At 39.1% G+C, this 22,580-nt stretch overlaps 3 protein-coding genes across 8 annotated transcripts in view; all 3 read left to right on the top strand.

Annotated features, from left to right (window-relative positions):
• The window catches only part of LOC133616522 (FYN-binding protein 1), a 46,551-nt gene extending 43,883 nt beyond the window's left edge, over window positions 1–2,668 (top strand). For both annotated transcript variants that reach the window (XM_061975895.2, XM_061975894.2), the window contains 3 exons: window positions 966–999; window positions 2,465–2,502; window positions 2,596–2,668. In XM_061975895.2, the coding sequence (XP_061831879.2) occupies window positions 966–999; window positions 2,465–2,502; window positions 2,596–2,633 (110 nt within the window). In that variant the 3' untranslated portion in view covers window positions 2,634–2,668. The remainder of the gene's footprint in view (window positions 1–965; window positions 1,000–2,464; window positions 2,503–2,595) is intronic.
• A 367-nt stretch (window positions 2,669–3,035) lies between these two features.
• On the top strand, window positions 3,036–14,855 carry pex11g (peroxisomal biogenesis factor 11 gamma). 2 transcript variants are annotated; one of them, XM_061975897.1, is made up of 6 exons: window positions 3,036–3,145; window positions 3,207–3,271; window positions 7,264–7,455; window positions 7,535–7,713; window positions 14,351–14,410; window positions 14,511–14,855. In XM_061975897.1, the coding sequence occupies exons 2-6, from the start codon at window positions 3,209–3,211 to the stop codon at window positions 14,722–14,724; spliced, it is 708 nt and encodes a 235-aa protein (XP_061831881.1). In that variant the 5' UTR covers window positions 3,036–3,145; window positions 3,207–3,208; the 3' UTR covers window positions 14,725–14,855. The 2 variants fall into 2 exon arrangements, with proteins under 2 accessions (XP_061831881.1, XP_061831880.1); XM_061975896.2 differs by having other exon boundaries at window positions 3,047–3,271.
• Window positions 14,856–19,479: 4,624 nt separating this feature from the next.
• The window catches only part of abca7 (ATP-binding cassette, sub-family A (ABC1), member 7), a 104,214-nt gene continuing 101,113 nt past the window's right edge, over window positions 19,480–22,580 (top strand). For all 4 annotated transcript variants that reach the window (XM_061975903.2, XM_072914645.1, XM_072914647.1 and 1 more), the window contains exons 1-2: window positions 19,480–19,583; window positions 22,195–22,295. In XM_061975903.2, the coding sequence (XP_061831887.2) occupies window positions 22,230–22,295 (66 nt within the window). In that variant the 5' untranslated portion in view covers window positions 19,480–19,583; window positions 22,195–22,229. The remainder of the gene's footprint in view (window positions 19,584–22,194; window positions 22,296–22,580) is intronic.

The following is a 22,580-nucleotide window of genomic DNA, read 5'->3' as shown; positions in this document are numbered from 1 at the left end:
TCTCCGGGTTGGGGAGGAGATCTTGCCCCAAGTGGAGGAGTTCAAGTACCTCGGAGTCTTGTTCACGAGTGAGGGAAGAGTGAATCGTGAGATCGACAGGCGGATCGGTGCGGCGTCTTCAGTAATGCGGACGCTGTATCGGTCCGTTGTGGTGAAGAAGGAGCTGAGCCGGAAGGCAAAGCTCTCAATTTACCGGTCGATCTACGTTCCCATCCTCACCTATGGTCATGAGCTTTGGGTTATGACCGAAAGGACAAGATCACGGGTACAAGCGGCCGAAATGAGTTTCCTCCGCCGGGTAGCGGGGCTCTCCCTTAGAGATAGGGTGAGAAGCTCTGCCATCCGGGGGGAGCTCAAAGTAAAGCCGCTGCTCCTCCACATCGAGAGGAGCCAGATGAGGTGGTTCGGGCATCTGGTCAGGATGCCACCCGAACGCCTCCCTAGGGAGGTGTTTAGGGCACGTCCGACCGGTAGGAGGCCGCGGGGAAGACCCAGGACACGTTGGGAAGACTATGTCTCCCGGCTGGCCTGGGAACGCCTCGGGGTCCCCCGGGAGGAGCTGGATGAAGTGGCTGGGGAGAGGGAAGTCTGGGCTTCCCTGCTTAGACTGCTGCCCCCGCGACCTCGGATAAGCGGAAGAAGATGGATGGATGGTGTTTATTTTACAATATGTCACGGGCGAATAAAAAAACAGTTGAGCGCTGCAAATGGCTCCTAAGTCGCATTTCGAACACCCCTGATTTTGAGTATCAGAAATAAGCATTTTAATGGGTTCTACTGAATTATATTCTATATGTTTATGATTGATCAATGCTTACTTTCAGACAGATATGAGCACTGTCAATATTTGTGATAACTTGTCCGTATAGGTGACTTCTTTATTTCAAAGGACAAACATTTGAGTGAATAAAGCACTGTAGATAAAATCAAAAAAATATATTTTGTGGTTTGCTTTTTTCTTACAGCTGGTTATGTGTCAAGAAACCTTCTTCTTCCATTGTAAGTGAATCCTCTTCCTTGCAGATTTTGGTGTAAAACACAATTTGATTACTATTTTTGATGGCGCTACTACAGTATATGTTAAGGAAGTAGAATTGTCTCACATAAACTTATATATATCAATATGATATTAATACATATGCATATATTAGTAGATATACAAATAAATAAATAATTTGTATAAATAAATGCGTATTTGTAAATATATTTTTGACATTTGAAAATATATACAAATACAATTTATAAATATAAAAATGTGACTTTGCATGAATTTGCATATGTGGATCGCTTTTTTGCTTTTGTGTCGATGCACAAATAAATGTGACCTACACACTCCCCTGAACAACCAGCAGAGGGCACTGCAGCCAGAGCGGTCTGGGTCACAGACATGGTCAGACACTGGTGAGCCAATCAGAGGCACACTAGGTAGGGTCATATTGTGGATTAAATGGATGGGTAAGTAATAACTAGTATTGATAACTGTTTCAGGTGTGTTGTAGTAGTACCATGGTTGTATCTACTAGATAGTTTAGTCAGTCATTCAGCTTTTACAGGTGTTGATGTGACGACGACGTCTGGCAACATACAAAATATCTAACGAAGAAAAAGTGGAAGTCGGAGAAAAAAAATATCCTCCAGTAATGTACAGATACAGCATTTTAGTACTACTACTACTAGTAGTAAAGTAGGCCTTAATAGCCTTGGCCTTAGCTCTACTTCGTTAGCTGCTCGCTGGCTAACGTTGCCAGACGTCGTCGTCACATCAACACCTGTAAAAGCTGAGTGACTGACTAAACTATCTAGTATATACAACCATGGCGCTAATACAACACATATGCCCTCTGCTGGTTGTTCAGGGGAGTGCGTAACTCCACATTTATTTGTGCATTTGGTTTGTGGTAGGAATGTCTCATCGACACAAAAGCAAAAAAGCGATCCACATATGCAAATACAAGTACAAATACAAAATCAAGCATATTTATATTAAAATCTCAAAAATATATTTACAATTACACGTTTATTTATACAAATTGTTGATGTATTTGTATGTCACATTTTTATATTTATACATTTTATTTCTATATATTTTAAAATCTCAAAAATATATTAACAAATACGTGTTTATTTATACAAATTATTTATTTATTTGTATATCACATTTGTATTTGTATTTGTATATTTATTAATACATGCACATGTATTAATATCATTGATATATATATATATATATATATATATATATATATATATCAATGATATTAATAACAACTTATATATATATATATATATATATATATATATATATATATATATATATATATATATATATATATATATATATAAGTTGATGTAAGACAATTCTACTTCCATGATATGTTGTTGTAGTTACTGTGTCACATTAATGAAAAGAACATGTTATTATCAAAAAAAACGAACTATAATTATGATTAATCCTCGTTTGCAGTGATGGGGACATTTATGATGACATCGATAATTCAAGTGGTGAGTTATCTGGGTTTCTTCCTTTTTTTCTGATTAAAGTCATTCAGTTTGAACAGAATTTCAATTGATCTATTTTCTTGTTTTGCCTTTCAGATCGCCATGCCAATGACTCCCTGCACACCGATTACTAAACCACGTCAACATACAAGCTTACTAAGAAATCAAGTAAAACCTGAGAAACAAAACCTCTTTTTCTAACTGTCAAAAATGTAATATTGTGTTAACTCAAGCAATAAAATAATATGCACACTTACTGTACTTATTCAAACTGTATAAAATGGACACACTATTCTTGAAGTGTTTTTACCTGACCTCAAAGATACTTTTGATAAATACTCCTATTTAAGTTAACTTTTGTGTGATATTTATAATCTTTTAAATGAATACTGCTTGTTTACCTCAATTAGGTTGTTTTTTTTCTCCCCAAATATCTTGAATAACAACAACAATCTACAAAACAAGCTATTAGTCATGCTTGTAATTGAAGCGATATACTTTATGACCGTTAGAGGGCAGTAAGTTACGTCTGCTGTGCAAAAGCGAATTCACGAGACGTCAACTGAAGAAGAAGAATATCGAAGGGTCGTTTCCTGGTCAAAGTCCAGCTGGAGATAAGAAAAACAAACGTCATAATGCCTTGAAAGTACTAAAATGACTATTATATGTTTCTTTTATTTTTGGTAATGTGTACATTTACACTTCAGACATGCAGGACTCAGTAGACTGCCTTGTCCGAGAGTTGGAGTCTTACAGAGGAAGAGATCGAATCGTGAGTAAACTACGCAAATTACGTAGTTGCATTATCTATCTGTAAACGTAAACGCTCAATATGATTCTAATGATTTGTTCTCAATTAATTATTTTCCTTCAATGTGGAAAAATATCAACATGTGTGTTAAGTTGTGGACCTGTAAACTTAATCAACGCGGTATATTTGGTTTCACGTTGGACGTTGGATATTCGCTTCTGTAGCTCCAGTGGAAGCGCCCCTTCACTGTGGCCGGACTTGTCGCTCATGCTGCGGGGAGCTCCCATGAGAAATGACGCTCTCAATACTGGTCGTTTACACGTAGGGACTGTCAATCAATTTGTTGAAGAGTTTGTATAAAATGTTTATCTTCTATATCAAAACACCTATGAATCTATAAGAAAGTCAGAAAATTAGCATTCCTTAAAATGTCGTGCACATACATTATTTTATAATTTATTGGATTTTATATACTTTTTCATAGTTGATTCCAGGTCATGTGACTTAGAAACTTAATTCCACTTCCTATTAGTAGGGCTAGCCTTCTAGTGGCATGCACACCTTTTTATTGTCAAATTATTGTCGAGATTCATTAACCTGACTCTCGCCAGATCCTTGTGGTTCGCTGAGCTCCACACAAGGATCTGGGCTCGAAGGAATTGCAAACTCCTTCCAGATAGCAAAAAATAATGAACCAATCAGGATCGCCGGGCTGGATTTCATAGATGTGACCTAGCGCGGAAGCGACTGTTTGATTCAAACAACAATGGCGGCACACTGCCCTCACCGCGTCGTGTGCTGACATTGATTCTGCTATTGCAACTGTTTTGTCGAATCTATCGAATATGAATTCTTTAAAAGATGAACAGAGAACGGTTTTGAAGGCATTTATTTGGTGGCAAGGATGTTTTAGCTCTTCTTCTGATTGGGTTTGGATTCCCCAGCGTCGCTTTCATCAGCGTCACAGGTTGATTTCGATGTGAGTGGTTGAAGTAGAACGTCATTCAAGATAACGAACAAGTGGTTTATCCAATCACATACAATTTTTTTTTTTTTTTACAAGGCCCCGCCTTCTGAAATAACATCTTCTATTGAGGACTCCCAGATCCTTGTGTGGAGCTCAGCAAACTACAAGGATCTGGCGAGAGTCAGGTTAGAGATTCATAGGACTTTATATAAAATAAAGCCTATCCTAACTCCTTTAGCCTGTCCTCCAGTGATAATAACACTTGATAAGGATACATAAAGGAGAACTGCACCTTTTTTTTTTTTAATTGTGCCTGTCATTCACAATCCTTATGTGAGACAAGCACACGTATATTTTTCTGTTTTGTATGCATTCTAATTAGTGAATAAATGTGAGCAAAAGTCCGCTTACAATGGAGCATATAGGAGTCGATCTATTTTGGCCATAAAGCGCTTAAAAAAACATCCAAACACCTCAACATTTTATATACATGCTGTAAGTATATTTGTGTACAGCTCCACTAATGGACATTGGAGTGTTACTTTCAATACAGCTCCACTAATGGACATTGGAGTGATACTTTCAAAGGCAAAATCAAAGTATTGCTAGAAACATAATTTTATATGGGACTTTATTGTATTATATGTATAGTACATGTTCCAAAAATCGTGAGATCGTGAGATCGACAGGCAGATCGGTGCGGCGTCTTCAGTAATGCGGACGCTGTATCGATCCGTTGTGGTGAAGAAGGAGCTGAGCCGGAAGGCAAAGCTCTCAATTTACCGGTCGATCTACGTTCCCATCCTCACCTATGGTCATGAGCTTTGGGTTATGACCGAAAGGACAAGATCACGGGTACAAGCGGCCGAAATGAGTTTTCTCCGCCGGGTGGCGGGGCTCTCCCTTAGAGATAGGGTGAGAAGCTCTGCCATCCGGGAGGAGCTCAAAGTAAAGCCGCTGCTCCTCCACATCGAGAGGAGCCAGATGAGGTGGTTGGGGCATCTGGTCAGGATGCCACCCGAACGCCTCCCTAGGGTGGTGTTTGGGGCACGTCCGACCGGTAGGAGGCCGCGGGGAAGACCCAGGACACGTTGGGAAGACTATGTCTCCCGGCTGGCCTGGGAACGCCTCAGGGTCCCACAGGAAGAGCTGGACGAAGTGGCTGGGGAGAGGGAAGTCTGGGCTTCCCTGCTTAGGCTGCTGCCCCCGCGACCCGACCTCGGATAAGCGGAAGAAGATGGATGGATGGATGGATGTTCCAAAAAGAAAAAAAGCATAAAACACCACCAGAATTAGAGATATTACAAGTCAAAGTGATGAAGCTTAGTGTTACGCTCATGAATTGGTGTAACTAAACATTACCCTATAAGATGAGGGCAATTGCATTATATTGATATTTGAAATGTATTCAATGTTTATAAATAAATATTTAAATATACTAAATGTAAAAAAGGGAATAAATATTCAAAATAAGATCATTAAATGAAATCTAGTTTGGTTACGCCATCATGAGCGCAACACAAGGTTGTAAAAGTTTCAACTACAATTCTAAATAAAATGTCAAAAGCAAACTGAAATCAAATACGCACAGCTTAAATATTGATCAATACCTATTTAAATTTAATAATACATAAATATGATGATTTATCAAAATATAAAATAAATATACCCGAACAGAATGCTCATGATGGTTACACCAAAAAGTAACGCTATGAATCGCGTTTTTCCAAGTTTTTGGGGCATTTCTATGCTATTTCCAAGCATCTCCTTTTTATTATCATTGATTTTAAATGGTCAAACTAATGCATATTATATATGCATGCCCTAGTAAACAAAAAAAAAAGTCATATTTATTTTGATTGTTACATTTTGAAGTACATTTGTGCAGTTGGCTGCGAATGTACCCATTACCAGAGCTGTACACACATGTAATATGTAGTAACAGACACATTAATAATAACATGTAATATTTGCACATTTCTTGTCATTTTAAGCATAAGGCAGCACAATCGTTTAAAAAACGCATCACAACGTTCCTTTAACAACATAACTGATTATTACTCACTGCAGACTTCATGAGAGCCAACAAACATAATAAAACATCAGTTACTGTACAATGTCTGCTGTAACTGGGAATCCGAAAGTTACAATGTTGATATATTCGTGTTTAGATAAACGAGGACTCATAATCCTCGCAGGGAAAAAAGGAGTGGGGTCAAGCAACTTTTATTTCTGGGTCTAAATAGGCTGTCAAAGTTGACCAACTTGTCGGGCTATGTCTTCATCCTTTTACTGTCCAGGTGAGCGGTATGATTTACAATTCAGAATAAACTTTCACGAGCTCCGAGGCGAGGAAGCAGCTTACTAGCTGATGACGCCAATACAGCAGCATAAGGAACTTAGCTCTCTGTGACAATGCCCTGCTAGAAATTGATCCTTAACGTTCGCACTTATAAAAAAAAATATTGCTAATACTTGGTTAATATTCAGGTCACAAAATTTAAATGGAGTATTGTTGGTGGTTTTTGGATGTTTATTTAGAGGGCTTTATGTGCGAAATAGAGGACCTCGAGTTGACTCCATTGTAAGCAGACTTTAATTTACGTTTATGAGTTAGAATGCAAAAAAAAAACATGTTCTTGTCTCTCATACAGACTCTGAATTATAGGCAAGATTTTAAAAAAGTGTAGTTCCCCTTAAATGTTACAACAAATGCCATTTATTTGCTGTAATGGAGGTGATTATTATAACTTTAAGGGAGCAACTTTACACAGTGTATGAAGAAACATAATAAGCTGCTCGCCGCTTGTCATCCATGTCACAGTGTCAGCCAGAGAGATTGTTTTTTGTGATCGCCATTAATTGGCAATGGCGATCACATACTTTTTCACAAAAATCGCCCAGATCGATCTGCACATTCCTAGATTCAAGTGCTCTTGCCTGCACCTAAGTTTCCTTTCCAGGTTTCAAACAAACACATTGCTTTCAAAATGGACAAATCAAATATGTGATGCTACGGTTTCTGACGCCAACCTCTTCCTTGCAGATCAGGACGCTTTGTTACGGCTCCCAGTTCGTCGGAGGCATTCTTTCCTGCAAGACAGATGGTTCGTCCCCTAACCTCGGAAAAAGCCTTCTGCTGTTGTCTGCTCAGCTAAGCCATTGCAGGACAGTGCTGAGACTTTTTGATGATCTCTCCATGCTGGCTTATACCCACAGTTACGGATTTGGTGCTAAGGTTGATGATGTGAAACAATCGCAATAATTTGTCTTTGCGCAAGTTTTTTAATTTTACCAATGTTGTGTGCCACCCAAAGGAGAAAGACAGAGCCGTGCGCTGGATATCAGTCCTTGAGAATGTGGCCGACCAGCTGTACTACCCGTGTGAACACGTGGCCTGGGCGGCAGATGCTCACCTCATTCAAGCAAAGTCTGATCCATGGTGGCACTTAAGTACCGCGCTGTGGGGAACCTCGCTGCTGCTTGGCATACTGAGGTGAAATGTTCTCTTTTGTGTACCAGAAATAGTCCAGTTAATCGGTCAAACTTTATTTGGCCCCGATCGGATACCAGCAAAAAAAACAGTTATATTGGCTTGTATCTAAACTCTCCGATACAAGCAGTTCTACCTCTGCATCGCTGAACAGCCAGTTAACATCTAAATGTCCTCTAATAAACACACAAGGTTGGTCTTTTCTTGTATTTTAGTCAAGTTGTTTACAAAAGGAGCTAGCCGCTACACAACAGCTAAGGCCACAATGGCACACAAGCTAGACATATGTAATTAGTGACCTTAAAGGCCTACTGAAATGCGATTTTCTTATTCAAACGGGGATAGCAGGTCCATTCTATGTGTCATACTTGATCATTTCGCGATATTGCCATATTTTTGCTGAAAGGATTTAGTAGAGAACATCGACGATAAAGTTCGCAACTTTTGGTCGCTGATAAAAAAGCCTTGCCTGTACCGGAAGTAGCAGACGAGTAGCGAGACGTCACAGGTTGTGGAGCTCCTCACATATGCACATTGTTTACAATCATGGCCACCAGCAGCGAGAGCGATTCAGACCGAGAAAGCGACAATTTCCCCATTAATTTGAGCGAGGATGAAAGATTAGTGGATGAGGAAAGTGAGAGTGGAGGACTAGAGGGCAGTGGGAGCGATTCAGATAGGGAAGATGCTGTGAGAGGCGGGTGGGACCTGATATTCAGCTGGGAATGACTAAAACAGTAAATAAACACAAGACATATATATAATCTATTAGCCACAAAACAACCAGGCTTATATTTAATATGCCACAAATTAATACCACATAACAACCCCCTCCACCTCCCGTCCATATATCTTGCCAATACAACTCAAACACCTGCACAACACACTCAATCCCACAGCCCAAAGTACCGTTCACCTCCCCAAAGTTCATACAGCACATATATTTCCCCAAAGTCCCCAAAGTTACGTACGTAACATGCACATAGCGGCACGCACGTACGGGCAATTGATCAAATGTTTGGAAGCCGCAGCTGCATGCGTACTCACGGTACCGTGTCTGCGCATCCAACTCAAAGTCCTCCTGATAAGAGTCTCTGTTGTCCCAGTTCTCCACAGGCCAATGGTAAAGCTTGACTGTCATCTTCCGGGAATGTAAACAATGAAACACCGGCTGTGTTATCCGGCACACCAGTCAAGGGGTGCATTCTATGGCGGGGGTGCGTCATCCAGCACAACACCTGCCGCAATACACCGCTTCCCACCTACAGCTTTCTTCTTTGCTGTCTCCATTGTTCATTGAACAAATTGCAAAAGATTCACCAACACAGATGTCCAGAATACTGTGGAATTTTGCGATGAAAACAGACGACTTAATAGCTGGCCACCATGCTGTCCCAAAATGTCCTCCACAATCCGTGACGTCACGCGCTGACGTCATCATACCGGGACGTTTTCAGCAGGATAATTTAAAATTGCACTTTAGTAAGCTAACCCGGCCGTATTGGCATGTGTTGCAATGTTAAGATTTCATCATTGATATATAAACTATCAGACAGCGTGGTCGGTAGTAGTGGGTTTCAGTAGGCCTTTAATGGAACAGTGTTGCGGTCTAAAACAGCACATTTGTCAATATTCAATATGAACAAGTAAGAAATATTTCTAGTCTCAAAGGCAAACAGCGTTTTACAAAGTATTCAGCAACAAACGTGTCCGGATTGTTCAACTTTTTAATATTAATAATATTGTTGCCACTAGATGTCGCCAAAAACAATTACAACTCCACTTCAACTTATAAAGGGGAACTGCACTTTTTTTGGAATTTTGCTTATCGTTCACAATCATTAAGAGAGAAAAGAACACACGTCTTTAAAAAAAAAAAAAAAAAAAGATTTAGAAAGATGCAGCTAATGGGAGTGACCGTTGTAGCCTTCAAAGCCCGCCAAAACAACTTCAAAACTATCCAGCAACGTTTTATATACACATTGCATGTCTATATATAATGTAGTAACAGACACGTTCATAACAGTATGTAATATGCTCAATATTTACCGTATTTTGATCATTTTAATCATTTCTGCCACTGACTTGGTTTCCAAAGCAGCGCATGTCTGACTTCTGGCAACAAATGTGTTCCGACTTCCGGAATCAAACATAAGTGTGTTCCAGTGTTGTCCCGATACCAATATTTTGGTACCGATACCGATACCAACATTTTTTCGATTAATTTCGTTACATTTCCAAATAAAGTGGACCACAAAAAATTTAATTATTGGCTTTATTTTAACAAAAAATCTTAGGGTACATTAAACATATGTTTCTTATTGCAAATTTGTCCTTAAATAAAATAGTGAACATACAAAACAACTTGTATTCTAGTAGTAAGTAAATAAACAAAGGCTCCTAATTTAGCTGCTGCCGTATGCAGTAACATATTGTGTCATTTTCCATTCTATTATTTTGTCAACATTATTAAGGACAAGTGGTAGAAAATGTATTATTAATCTACTTGTTCATTTACTGTTAATATCTGCTTACTTTCTCTTTTAACATGTTCTATCTACACTTCTGTTAAAATGTAATAATCACTTATTCTTCTGTTGTTTGATACTTTCCATTAGTTTTGGATGATACCACAAATTTAGGTATCAATCAGATACCAAGTAGTTACAGGATCATACATTGGTCATATTCAAAGTCTAATGTGTTCAGGGACATATTTCCTGAGTTTATAAACATAATATAATTTTTTTTTAAACAAAAGAAGATGTTGTGATGCCAAAAAAGGAGTGGCGGACCGGTACTTTTCAGAGGCGGTATCGTACCGAATATGATTCATTAGTATTGCGGTACTATACTAATACCGGTATACCATACAACCCTAGTGTGTTCTAATCATGGCAGACTTGGTAGCTTGGTAACAGACTTGGTCCCTTCCAAGGTTTCTCACTCCGTCCAATGGGTTGAGTTTTTTCTTGCCCTGATGTGGGATCTGAGTTGTGGCTTGTGCAGCCCTTTGAGACACTTGTGATTAAGGGCTATATAAATAAAACAAAGACAAACTATTTTTGGACAAATAAGGATTCACAACGTTATATTTTTGAAGTTAAATATACTGCTGCTTATGGAAGCGAGCACAAAGGAAGAGTGAGACGTTGAAGCACAGGGAAGCCAGGATAGTGAGGTGAAAACAAATTTTGACGCTATAAATATGGAGCTTGGAGCCAAGCTATTTCAACATAAATTGAGTGCTTACCCAAAATCAACAAGAAACGTCCTTGGCCAGCTGGACCAGATCAACAACTGTCCATCGAGTGAGTCACTTTAATATCGATCATGATACACGCAGCACATCATGCTTGTTATTACAACTATAGTACATACACTGTCTGGTTAGCTGTATACAAACAAAACATGAAATGTGGGCTAATACTTTACAGATTCTTTAATAAGATTGTTCATGTTTTTCAGTCAGTACTGATTGGTGTCTTATGGCATTGTTGTGCGTTACAATCTCAATTGAGTTTCGTGTTGTTGTAGAAGCTAGCTTATCTCTTACTGTAGTTAGCTTTTAAGGCTAATACCGATGCATGCCGATGTGTTACCACGCTAGAGAAAGAGTTCTTGAGTGTTTGCACTTACAATAACTATGTCGCTACAGCTTGATTATTATACAGATTGCGGAACGTAAATGAAGTATTGTTGACGGTTTTTGAATGCATTTTTAAAGTGATTCAGACGTATAATTGATTGCTCTCATTAGCTGCATTACGAGTAGGGCTGGGCGATATATCGATACACTCAATATATCGCGGGTTTGTCTCTGTGCGATATAGAAAATGACTTTCGTGATATTCGAGTATACGTTCTCACGCGGTTGCTTTTCGCTGCGGACATTACACTACAGGCTCTTCTCACTCTTTCTAGTCTCTCCTTCTCACAGAAACATAAACAAGCACACCTTCTTACATACGTCACATACGTATACGCCAGTGACGTGCGGTGAGGTTGAAGGCTGGTGAGGCACTGACTTCATCACAGTCAGATTTACAAACATATGAACCCTAAAGAGTATCTTATTCACCGTTTGATTGGCAGCAGTTAACGAGTTATGTATAAAAGCTCATACCAGCATTCTTCCCTGCTTGGCACTCAGCATCAAGGGTTGGAATTGGGGTTGAATCACCAAAAATTATTCCCGGGCGCGGCGCCGCTGCTGCCCACTGCTCCCCTCACCTCCCAGGGGGTGATCAAGGGATGGGTTAAATGTAGAGGACAAATTTCACCACACCTAGTGTGTGTGTGACAATCATTGGTACTTTAACTAAACTTTAACTTTACACATACAAACTGTAGCACACAAAAAAGCACATTTAATTAAAAAAACGTTATTATGGTCTTACCTTTACTTATAAGTGTGGGAACAGTGGTGTTCGTGTTGGAGGAGTTGTGAATGAATGAAATATGATATTCGTGCTGCAGTCTGCAGGTGTACCTAATGTTGTGTCCCTGCAGTCGTTCACGGCTTGTTGTTTTTGCACTTTTTGGCTTCTTGTTAAGTGACTTTTTTTGGGTGGATTTGGTCTTGCACATGGAGGGTTTGGGTGTGGGCTTTAGTTGGTGTGGCGCTCCCGTCGGGGGCACCAGAAGGCGGGATTACTGCGAGCGTCACACAGTACGTCTTCGCAGCAGTTTTATGATTGCTCAGCACAAGAAATACATTACACACATACAGTTGTTGACAAAATACACTGTACATTATATACACTGTACATTATATACCTCAGCTAACTAAACTGTGGAAATGTATAATATAGTTCATATAGCAATACAGTCTCACTGCACAGCAGGCCAGCAGTTAGCCGAGTCCGCAATCCATGTTGAGGCACAACTGAGTGACGTGCCTCAACTGGCTGCTGACTCACCGCATCGTCTCTTCTCAGTATTTGAACGGCAAATGTGAAAATTCAGCGATTTTGAATAAAAATAATCTAAAACTGGTGAAGTTAAATGGAAAATAACCTTATAGTATAATCACTGGATACATACCGCACGTCACTGGTATACGCCCTCACGGAGCAGAGAAGTAGCAGCATGGGTAACGTTAGCTGTGGTGCGAGTGGTAATACGAGAGAAAGAAGGTGCAAATCTGGTAACAAATGAAGGAAGAATTAATTCCCAAGAAAAACAGCACCGGGTCCATCGTTTGGCGGTGGTTTGGCGTCAAGTGGGAATATGTCAAACAGACAACCGTCATTTGTCAAGAGTGGAGCAAAAGCGTTGCTACAAAAAGTAGCATTACTGCTAATTTGTAGCATTTGAAAAGTCACCTGCTAGAGAATGAAGAGTGCTTGAAACTCTGCATGTCAACATCTCCGTTCGGTGCCACACCAACAAAATGCAGAGGCAACCATTTCCACATCAACACCGTATGAAAAAAAAAAACGACATAAGGAGATAACGTCTGCCGGAACCTACCACATAGCGAAGGACGTACACTATTTGATTTCCTATTATGCAGCTCTTTTTTATTTGACACTTATTGAAATATCTTGTGTGACATCATGCACAAAAGTGCACTTTATTTGTTTTAAACTATTGTAGTGGCGTTCTGTACAAAAAGTGCTCTTTAATTTAGTGTTGTTTTGATTTGTCATCTTAGGGACATCATGCAAAAAAGTGCACTCATAGCTTGTTTTAAAATGTCTCTGACAATCTTGCACTTTCTGTTTTCAAATGACATGAATGTTTGTGCCACTGCTTAATAACTGTTTAATTAATACAGTTTTGGTCAATTGACTAAGTTGTGATTTCCCTCTGCATGAAAGTTTAAAATGAGCATATATTAATGCATTATGAACAAGAATGTTTTAATGTAGACACATAGAATCATCATACTGCTGTGATTATATGCATCAAGTGTTCATTCAAGACTAAGGCAAAATAACGAGATATATATCGAGATATTTAAAAAAGGCCATATCACCCAGCCCTAATTGATAGCCACCTAAAATTTGAGAAGACAAAAAAAGAAAAAAACATATCTTCTTGTGAAGTGAATTATATTTATATAGCGCTTTTCTCTAGTGACTCAAAGCGCTTTACATAGTGAAACCCAATATCAAAGTTACATTTAAACCAGTGTGGGTGGCACTGGGAGCAGGTGGGTAAAGTGTCTTGCCCAAGAACACAACGGCAGGAACTAGGATGGCAGAAGCGGGAATCGAACTTGGAACCCTCAAGTTGCTGGCACGGCCACTCTACCAACCGAGCTATGTCACCCCATCTTGTCTCTCATGATTGCGAATGATAGGCAAAATTAGAAGAAAAAAAAGTGCAGTTCCCTTTTAAGACAGCATATGTCCATTCCAGATTGTTGGTAATAGGTTGTTTTTATACCTACAATTGCTGTCAGAGTAATTTAATTGATCAAACTTTTTCTAACATTCCACAAAATAAGCAAGTATGTATGATTTGTGCTGATAGCGTATTAGATCAATAACAGTATCGGCCAATACGCGATACTCCTGTCCTGTTTAGTGGACATTAGTGTCCACTGCAGAGTACACTGGTTACCAGGACTATATTGAAATAATAATTAGTACTTTTGTGTCATTAGTGACATGACTTCTGTGTTCTGCAGGTCCCTCCGACTTCTGCTGCTGCTCAGGAGAAAGAGGAGATGTGAGCGAGATGGAAGCAGGTTGAGTCGCTACAGCTCTCTTGGAATATCTCATCTGGCCACATTAAAAAAAGGGAATTACAGAATGTGAGTTATTTGGTTTATTTACACTCTTCCCCAGGGACCGTGAGCTCCGCAGACGGATGCAGTCGGAACTGCTTTCTATCGTTGGGTTTATGGCGGACCTCAGTAACGCCGTCCACTGGATGCCGCATGGCTTCCTGTGGGCGGGTCGGTTCCCCACCTGGATGGTGGGGCTGATGGGTACCATCTCTTCTGTGACTATGTGGATCAAGATGAATGCTGAAGATCACAACCAGTCATGCAGCGTTTAGTCATTTCTATCACTCTGTGGTCAGCACTGGAATGTAGAAATTATCTTAGATTTAATTTAATATTAGTGTATGATCAGTCATTTATGCATATTATTTCAGCATTTTTATAATAAAAACGCACAATTTGTTTACATTTGTGTGTGACTCCTGGATATTTGACTATAAAACAACCTTCAACGTAGCCATTATTTGTTATCAAGCTTAACAAAGCTAAAAATGTTATACAAATATTAATTTAAAAGGAGAGTTATGCACTCATTGGACTATGTTAACTCTTGTGCAACCTTAAGATTGACAATACACTCTTTGGACCCAAAAAAGGACTCGCTCATAAAGTGTCAATTCAACTTTTAAATATATTAAGCTCTTCAGAACTATATATTGCACTACATGGGACAAAATCTACCCTGTAACCAAAGAAACAAAGCAGAAACCAATATTTGATAAACATGTGACAAAAGCTAATTACACCTGCATTAACATGCGAGGCTCTGGACAACAGTTAGGAAACTTATCAGAAATTTACTTCATACTGGGAAAATTGGGTCAACTATGTCACACCCCATAAACCTGACTTTAATTTGTTGAATTAGTGATTGTACTGCAAAAAAACAAAAACCTATATGTGTATATGTATGTATGTATATATATGTTTATATATGTGTGTATATATATATATATATCTGTCTATATTTTATTTTATTTATTATTACTATTAATGTATTATTATTTCCTTTTTTTTGGGGGGGGGTGGTATGGATGGGATATAAACAAATATATTTTGACATTTAGGGCAGACAATAGATATATGATTTATGTGAATAAGATGTAATGGATAGGAATGTCTGATGCTGGATGTCAATAAAAAAAAACGAGAAAAAAAAAACTTATCATCAGACAACTGCTTACACATAGTAAATGTATCAATGTTTGTACGAGAATTGTTAACACGCCTGAACAGTTTGATACCTGAACATTGGAAAATAATTAGACATGATGTAAACTGGCAAAGTGTTGTAGATCCAACTTATATCGATGCAATGGGTGTCCAAAGAGGTGTATCTGACTATAAATTGGTAAATCAAGTTGCAGCTGGACTCGAATCATCTGTCTACTGGTGGTGTACGATTAACAAGAATGTTGACAGAATAAACTACGTCCACTACAACGTACAGAGATTAGGAAATTGGACACAGGCCGGACTTGAAGCCGTCGCTGATCAACTCGCCGCCACCTCCCTTATGGCCTTTCAAAACCGTATGGCGCTGGACATGTTAGCGGAAAAAGGAAGCATGTGCGCGATATTTGGCGAAGAGTGTTGTACGTTCATACCAAACAACACTGATGCAGATAGCCTGACCAGAGCACTGGAAGGCCTGCGCACCCTCAACGGTAAAATGAAAGAGTACTACATCTACGTGGGATGGATGGTTGGATGTGTTCGGCAAATACAAGACCTTGGTATCATCAATTCTAGTATATGGCTGTGTTTGCAGCAATACTGAAGTTGTGTGGATGTTGTTGTATTCCCTGTCTGTGTTCTCTGCTTAACCGTCTAATTACCACAGCGATTAGCTCAGCAGATGATAGAACTGGCGGACGACAAGAAAGATGAATCTGATGACGAGGATACCTACCTGGACGGTGTTCCTGATCTGTTTCCAGACCCTGGTGGAGAAAATGATGTTGAACTCTTGAGTGTAAACATAACTTGGTCCTATGGAAATGAACTATTAACTGAAAATCGCAAGAAGTTATTAGGGATAAGAAGATAATGGGGAAGTTGTGATAAACAGGAGGGAAATGTTAGAATAATTATGTGTAAGTTATCACACAACTCTTATGCTTAAAGGCCGTTGCTATAGTTATTATCAATTGTGCTGAAGTTGTACTTTTCTATCTGTGCAAAGCGAGTCGTCTCGTATCAGTGTTTGTGTCCAGAACCGGCCTGTTGACTGCCAAAACTGAACATCGAGTACTGTGACGCAGACAAAGCAGAGACAGGGTGATATCACGAGTGTCAGCACATTTGCATTTCTGAATAATCATATATTGTGTCTAACTGGGGCTGCTAAAATTACCCCCCCCCCCCCCCTCCTTCAGCAGCAGCCTCAGTGATGTAACCATGAACCTCCCAAATAAATACAGGAGCACGTGGGCTGGACTTTAGAGCTTAGGTTGTTTTCGTAACTAGAGTACAGCCCAAAACGTCTCTCCTCATTGAGCAAAATTTAACTCTGTCTCTGCATGATTCCTTGCTTCTTGTCTGTTTAATAGATGTCATCCATCAGTGTTTGAACCTGACAAACACAATTTAATTATAAAAAGACAAATAGTTCCATTTTTTTTTTATTAAAATCAATTGGCAACAACATTTTATGTAAAAAAAAAAAATTAGTTCACAAAACACAATCGCAAAAATCAGTATCCAAAAAAAGCTTTTGTATTGAAGACACACATTTGCCTCCATAACCTACAGCAGTGTTTTTCAACCTTTTCTCAGCAAAGGCACATTTTATTCATTGAAAAAATCCCGAGGCACACCACTAGCAGAAATCATTGAAAAATGAAACTCGGCAGCCGATATTGACGATCAAAAAGTTGTTCTCGCAAGTGTTGGATATAAATTTAAACCATAACCAAGCATGCATCACTATAGCTCTTGTCTCAAAGTAGGTGAACTGTCACGACCTGTCACATCACGCCGTGACTTATTTTGAGGTTTTTGGTGTTTTCCTTTGTGTAGTATTTTAGTTTTTGTCTTGCGCTCCTATTTTGGTGGCTTTTCCTCTTTTGTTGGTATTTTCCTGTTGCAATTTCATTTCTTCCTTGAACGCTATTCCCCGCACTTGCTTTGTTTTTGCAATCAAGAATATTTAAGTTTGTGGGGACATTGATGATTGTCATGTCATGTACGGATGTACTATGTGGACGCCGTCTGCTCCACGCTGTAAGTCTTTGCTGTTGTCCAGCATTCTGTTTTTGTTTACTTTGCCGCCAGTTCAGTTTTAGTTTCGTTTTGCATAGCCATCCCTAAGTTTCAATGCCTTTTCTTAGCGGCACTCGCCTTTTGTTTATTTTTGGTTTAAGCGTTACATACCTTTTTACCTTCACGCTGCCTTCCGCTGTCGTCTGCATATTGTGATCACGACAAACCATCGTCATCTCACACGACTTGTTCCCGAAACATCTACAAAGCAAGTAGCTACCTTCTGCCACCTACTAATATGAAAGAGTATAACATAGTTACTCTGCCGAGCTCTAGACCAGTGTTTTTCAACCACTGTGCCGCGGCATACAGTCTGGTGTACCGTGGGAGATTATGTAATTTCCCCTAAATGGGTTACAAATATTTTTTTGCAAACCAGTAATTATATTCCGCAAATAATATGCCGTTGTTGAGTGTCTGTACTGTCTGGAGCTCGGCAGAGTAACTGTGTAATATTCTTCCATATCAGTAGGTGGCAGCAGGTAGCTAATTGCTTCGTAGATGTCGGGAACGACGATGGTTTGTCGTGATCACAATATGCAGACAACAGCTAGAGGCAGTGTGCAGGTAAAAAGGTATCTAATGCTTAAACCGAAAATAAACAAAAGGTGAGTGCCCCTAAGAAAGGGCATTGAAGGTTAGGGAAGGCTCTGTAGAACAAAACTAAAACTGAACTGGCTACAAAGTAAACAAAAACAGAATGCTGGATGACAGCAAAGTGAAGTGAATTATATTTATATAGCGCTTTTCTCTAGTGACTCAAAGCGCTTTACATAGTGAAACCCAATATCTAAGTTACATTAAAACCAGTGTGGGTGGCACTGGGAGCAAGTGGGTAAAGTGTCTTGCCCAAGGACACGGCAGTGACTAGGATGGCGGAAGCGGGGATCGAACCTGGAACCCTCAAGTTGCTGGCACGGCCACTCTACCAACCGAGCTATACCGCCCCAAAAGACTTACTGTGGAGCAAAGACGGCGTCCACAATCAACAATGTCCCCACTAAGAAGGATAAAAACAACTGAAATATTCTTGATTGCTAAAACAAAGTAGATGCGGGAAATATCGCTCAAAGGAAGACATGAAACTGCTACAGGAAAATACCAAAAAAAAGAGAAAAAGCCACCAAAATAGGAGCGCAGGACAAGAAGTAAAACACTACACACAGGAAAACAGCAAAAAACTCAAAATAAGTCACGGCGTGATGTGACAGGTGGTGACAGTACACCTACTTTGAGACACGAGCTATATTGATGCATGCTTGGTTATGCTTTAAAGTCATATCGAACAATTACGAGAACGACTTTTTACTGTCAACTCAGTTTCGTTTTTTAATGATTTCTGCTGGGGGTGTGCCTCCGGATTTTTTCAACGCAAAAAATGTGCCTTGGCTCAAAAAAGGTTGAAAAACACTGGGCTAGACAGCACAGACACTCAACAATGGCACATTTGCGGATTATAACTACTAGGGAGAGGAAAGTCTGGGCTTCCCTACTTAGGCTGCTGCCCCCGCGACCCGACCTCGGATAAGCGGAAGAAGATGGATGGTTTGCAAAACATATTTTTAACCCAATTAGGTGGAATTACATAATCTCCCACGGCACACCAGACTGTATATCACGGCACAGTGGTTGAAAAACACTGACCTACAGACTGTCGCCGTGCAAAACTGCAATAGTGTTCTATATTTCTTACCCGGCTTCTGTAACAACTTCCGGGTATGCAACCGGTTTGACCAATCAACGTCATCTAGGGGCAGGGCTTAAGGCTCTTGTCTTGTAGCTACAAACAGCACGTTGATTTGGACACTTCCGGGTAAAAGAGCTTTAAAAATGCTTGAAACCCCGCGAATGACCGCTCTAATCTTCAAAGGTAATGATTAACATTTATTCAGCTCTCTGGTGAACAAGGTTGTCGCGTGTATAGTTGTTATCATGCTGTACAGGAAGTGTGTGTATTCTATGAGTAGCTCGGTGTATTCATGTGATATTTACTGGCTGTTGGGGTCCTTTGAAAAACAACAGAGAAGAACTGACCTCTGACTTTTTGCATTTTAACTCTAAAACAAAACAACTGATCCATTAACTCCAACATAATGTCGTCACCACTTATTTAGTTGTAATTAACAACTTACGATGTGCTTGTCAACACCCTCGTCATTGCTTTGATCTGATGCAAACCCTTATGTCCGGTTATTAATTAGCATACTGTAGCACAATCCACCCATTCCTCTATTTTCTACAGTAGTTTATTTAGTTTGAAGAAGCTCACAGCAAAATCCAAGTCTGCAGGGATCAAGAGGATTACATTCAGGAAGAACTAAGGATTGTAAGTCCTGAGCAGATCCCAGTGTCCTCATAAAGCTACCTTATCTTAAATAACATATACTCAAACGTGTAGTTTGATTACAACATAGCTGGGGTATATGTAAGTAGAATTGTCTCACATCAACTAATATATATCAATATGATATTAATATATAAAGTTAAAGTACCAATGATTGTCACACTAGGCACACTAGGTGTGGCGAAATTATTCTCTGCATTTGACCCATCACCTTCACCCCCTGGGAGGTGAGGGGATATATAAATGCGTATATTAATAAATACTGTATTTTCCGGAGTATAAGTCGCTCCGGAGTATAAGTCGCACCGGCCCAAAATGCATAAAAAAGAAGGAAAAACACACATATAAGTCGCATTTTTGGGGGTAATTTATTTGATAAAACCCAACACCAAGAATAGACATTTGAAAGGCAATTTAAAATAAATCAAGAATAGTGAACAACAGGCTGAATAAGTGTACGTTATATGACGCATAAATAACCAACTGAGAACGTGCCTGGTATGTTAACGTAACCTATTATGGTAAGAGTCATTCAAATAACTATAACATATAGAACATGCTATATGTTTACCAAACAATCTGTCACTCCTAATCGCTAAATCCCATGAAATCTTATACGTCTAGTCTCTTACGTGAATGAGCTAAATAATATTATTTGATATTTTACGGTAATGTGTTAATAATTTCACACATAAGTCGCTCCTGAGTATAAATCGCACCCCCGGCCAAACTATGAAAAAAACTGCGACTTATAGTCCGAAAAATACAGTATACAAATACAAATGTGATATACAAATAAATAAATAATTTGTATAGATAATTGCGTATTTGTAAATATATTTTTGAGATTTGAAAATATATACAAATAAAATTTATAATTATAAAAATGTGGCATACAAATAAATCAAGAATTTGTATAAATAAACGTGTATTTGTAAATATATTTTTGAGATTTGAATATAAATATGCTTGATTTTGTATTTGTATTTGTATTGAATTTGCATATGTGGATCGCTTTTTTGCGTTTGTGTCGATGAGACATTCCTCCCACAAACCAGATGCACAAATAAATGTGACCTACACACTCCCCTGAACAACCAGCAGAGGGCACTACAACCAGAGCGGTCTCAGTCACAGACATGGTCAGACACTGGCGAGCCAATCAGAGGCACACTAAGGAGGGTCATATGATAATTGATATATGACGATGATTTGACACACATTGCACTGATAATAGATCAGTATCTACATCGGGACAAGGTCATTAAACGGCATTGATACAATAAAATAGGCAACTAGCACAGTCTTTCAGATTAACTGGATAAATTAGCATTAGCTAATACAAAGCTAACGTTAGCAAGCTCAGGCCCGTTGTGCATTCTCTCTGTAAAGACATGGATTGTTTTTGTGCGGAGAACTCCGGGCATTTTGCATATAATGCTCTGTGACCCAGACCGCTCTGACTGCAGTGCCCTCTGCTGGTTGTTCAGGGGAGTGTGTAGGTCACATTTATTTGTGCATCTGGTTTGTGGTAGGAATGTCTCATCGACACAAGCAAAAACGCGATCCACATATGCAAATTCAATTCAAATACAAATACAAAATCAAGTATATTTATATTAAAATCTCAAAAACATATTTACAAATACACGTTTATTTATACAAATTCTTGTTTTATTTGTATGGCACATTTTTATATTTATAAATTGTATTTTTATATACTTTCAAATGTCAAAAATATATTTACAAATACGCGTTTATTTATACAAATTATTTATTTGTATATCACATTTGTGTTTGTATTTGTATATTTATTAATATATGCATATGTATTAATATCATATTGATATATATAAGTTTATGTGAGACAATTCTACTTCCATAGGGGTAAAGATTTAAATTGATTCCATTACTATTCAATTTCAGGATTTTTTAATTAAAAATCAGATGAGTCAAAGTGAGAAATATGTATTATTAGTCTTAAAAATGAAATGTAAACAGTTTGGAATATGTAATGTATTATTTCCCACTATTATCACGGGCTGTAGTTGTGGTTGCAGTATTGAATTTGAATGAAATATGCAATATGATCTAGGTAAGGATGAACATTTCTCACAATGTGTTGTTGTGTTTGCAGCTGTATGCCGCATGGTTAAGTAGCGGTTGAGAGGAATGGCTTTTTTTCGTCAGCTTGTCCTCCTGCTGTGGAAGAACATCACCTTCCGCAGGAGAAACAAGGTACTGTTGTTTTTATTTTGTTGTCTTCACAAAATGAATGATTGTTGATTCACAGCACGACAGCCATTTTACTGCACAAAGTACGGTAGTGGCAAATGCGCAGAACATAAATTACAGGTGTCAAACCCTGCGATGAGGTGACTACTTGTCCAGGGTGTACCCTGCTTTCCGCCCGAATGCTGCTGAGATAGGCTCCAGCACCCCCCGCGACACCGATAGGGACAAGCGGTAGAAAAGGGTTGGATGAAAACTCCCAGTCCTTGGAGGTATTTCGTCCGGCCTCCG

This window comes from Nerophis lumbriciformis, linkage group LG14 (assembly GCF_033978685.3).
Source record: "Nerophis lumbriciformis linkage group LG14, RoL_Nlum_v2.1, whole genome shotgun sequence".
NCBI lineage: Eukaryota > Metazoa > Chordata > Actinopteri > Syngnathiformes > Syngnathidae > Nerophis > Nerophis lumbriciformis.
The sequence above is the reverse complement of the archived record's forward strand: the minus strand, read 5'-3'. Positions and strand labels throughout refer to the sequence as shown.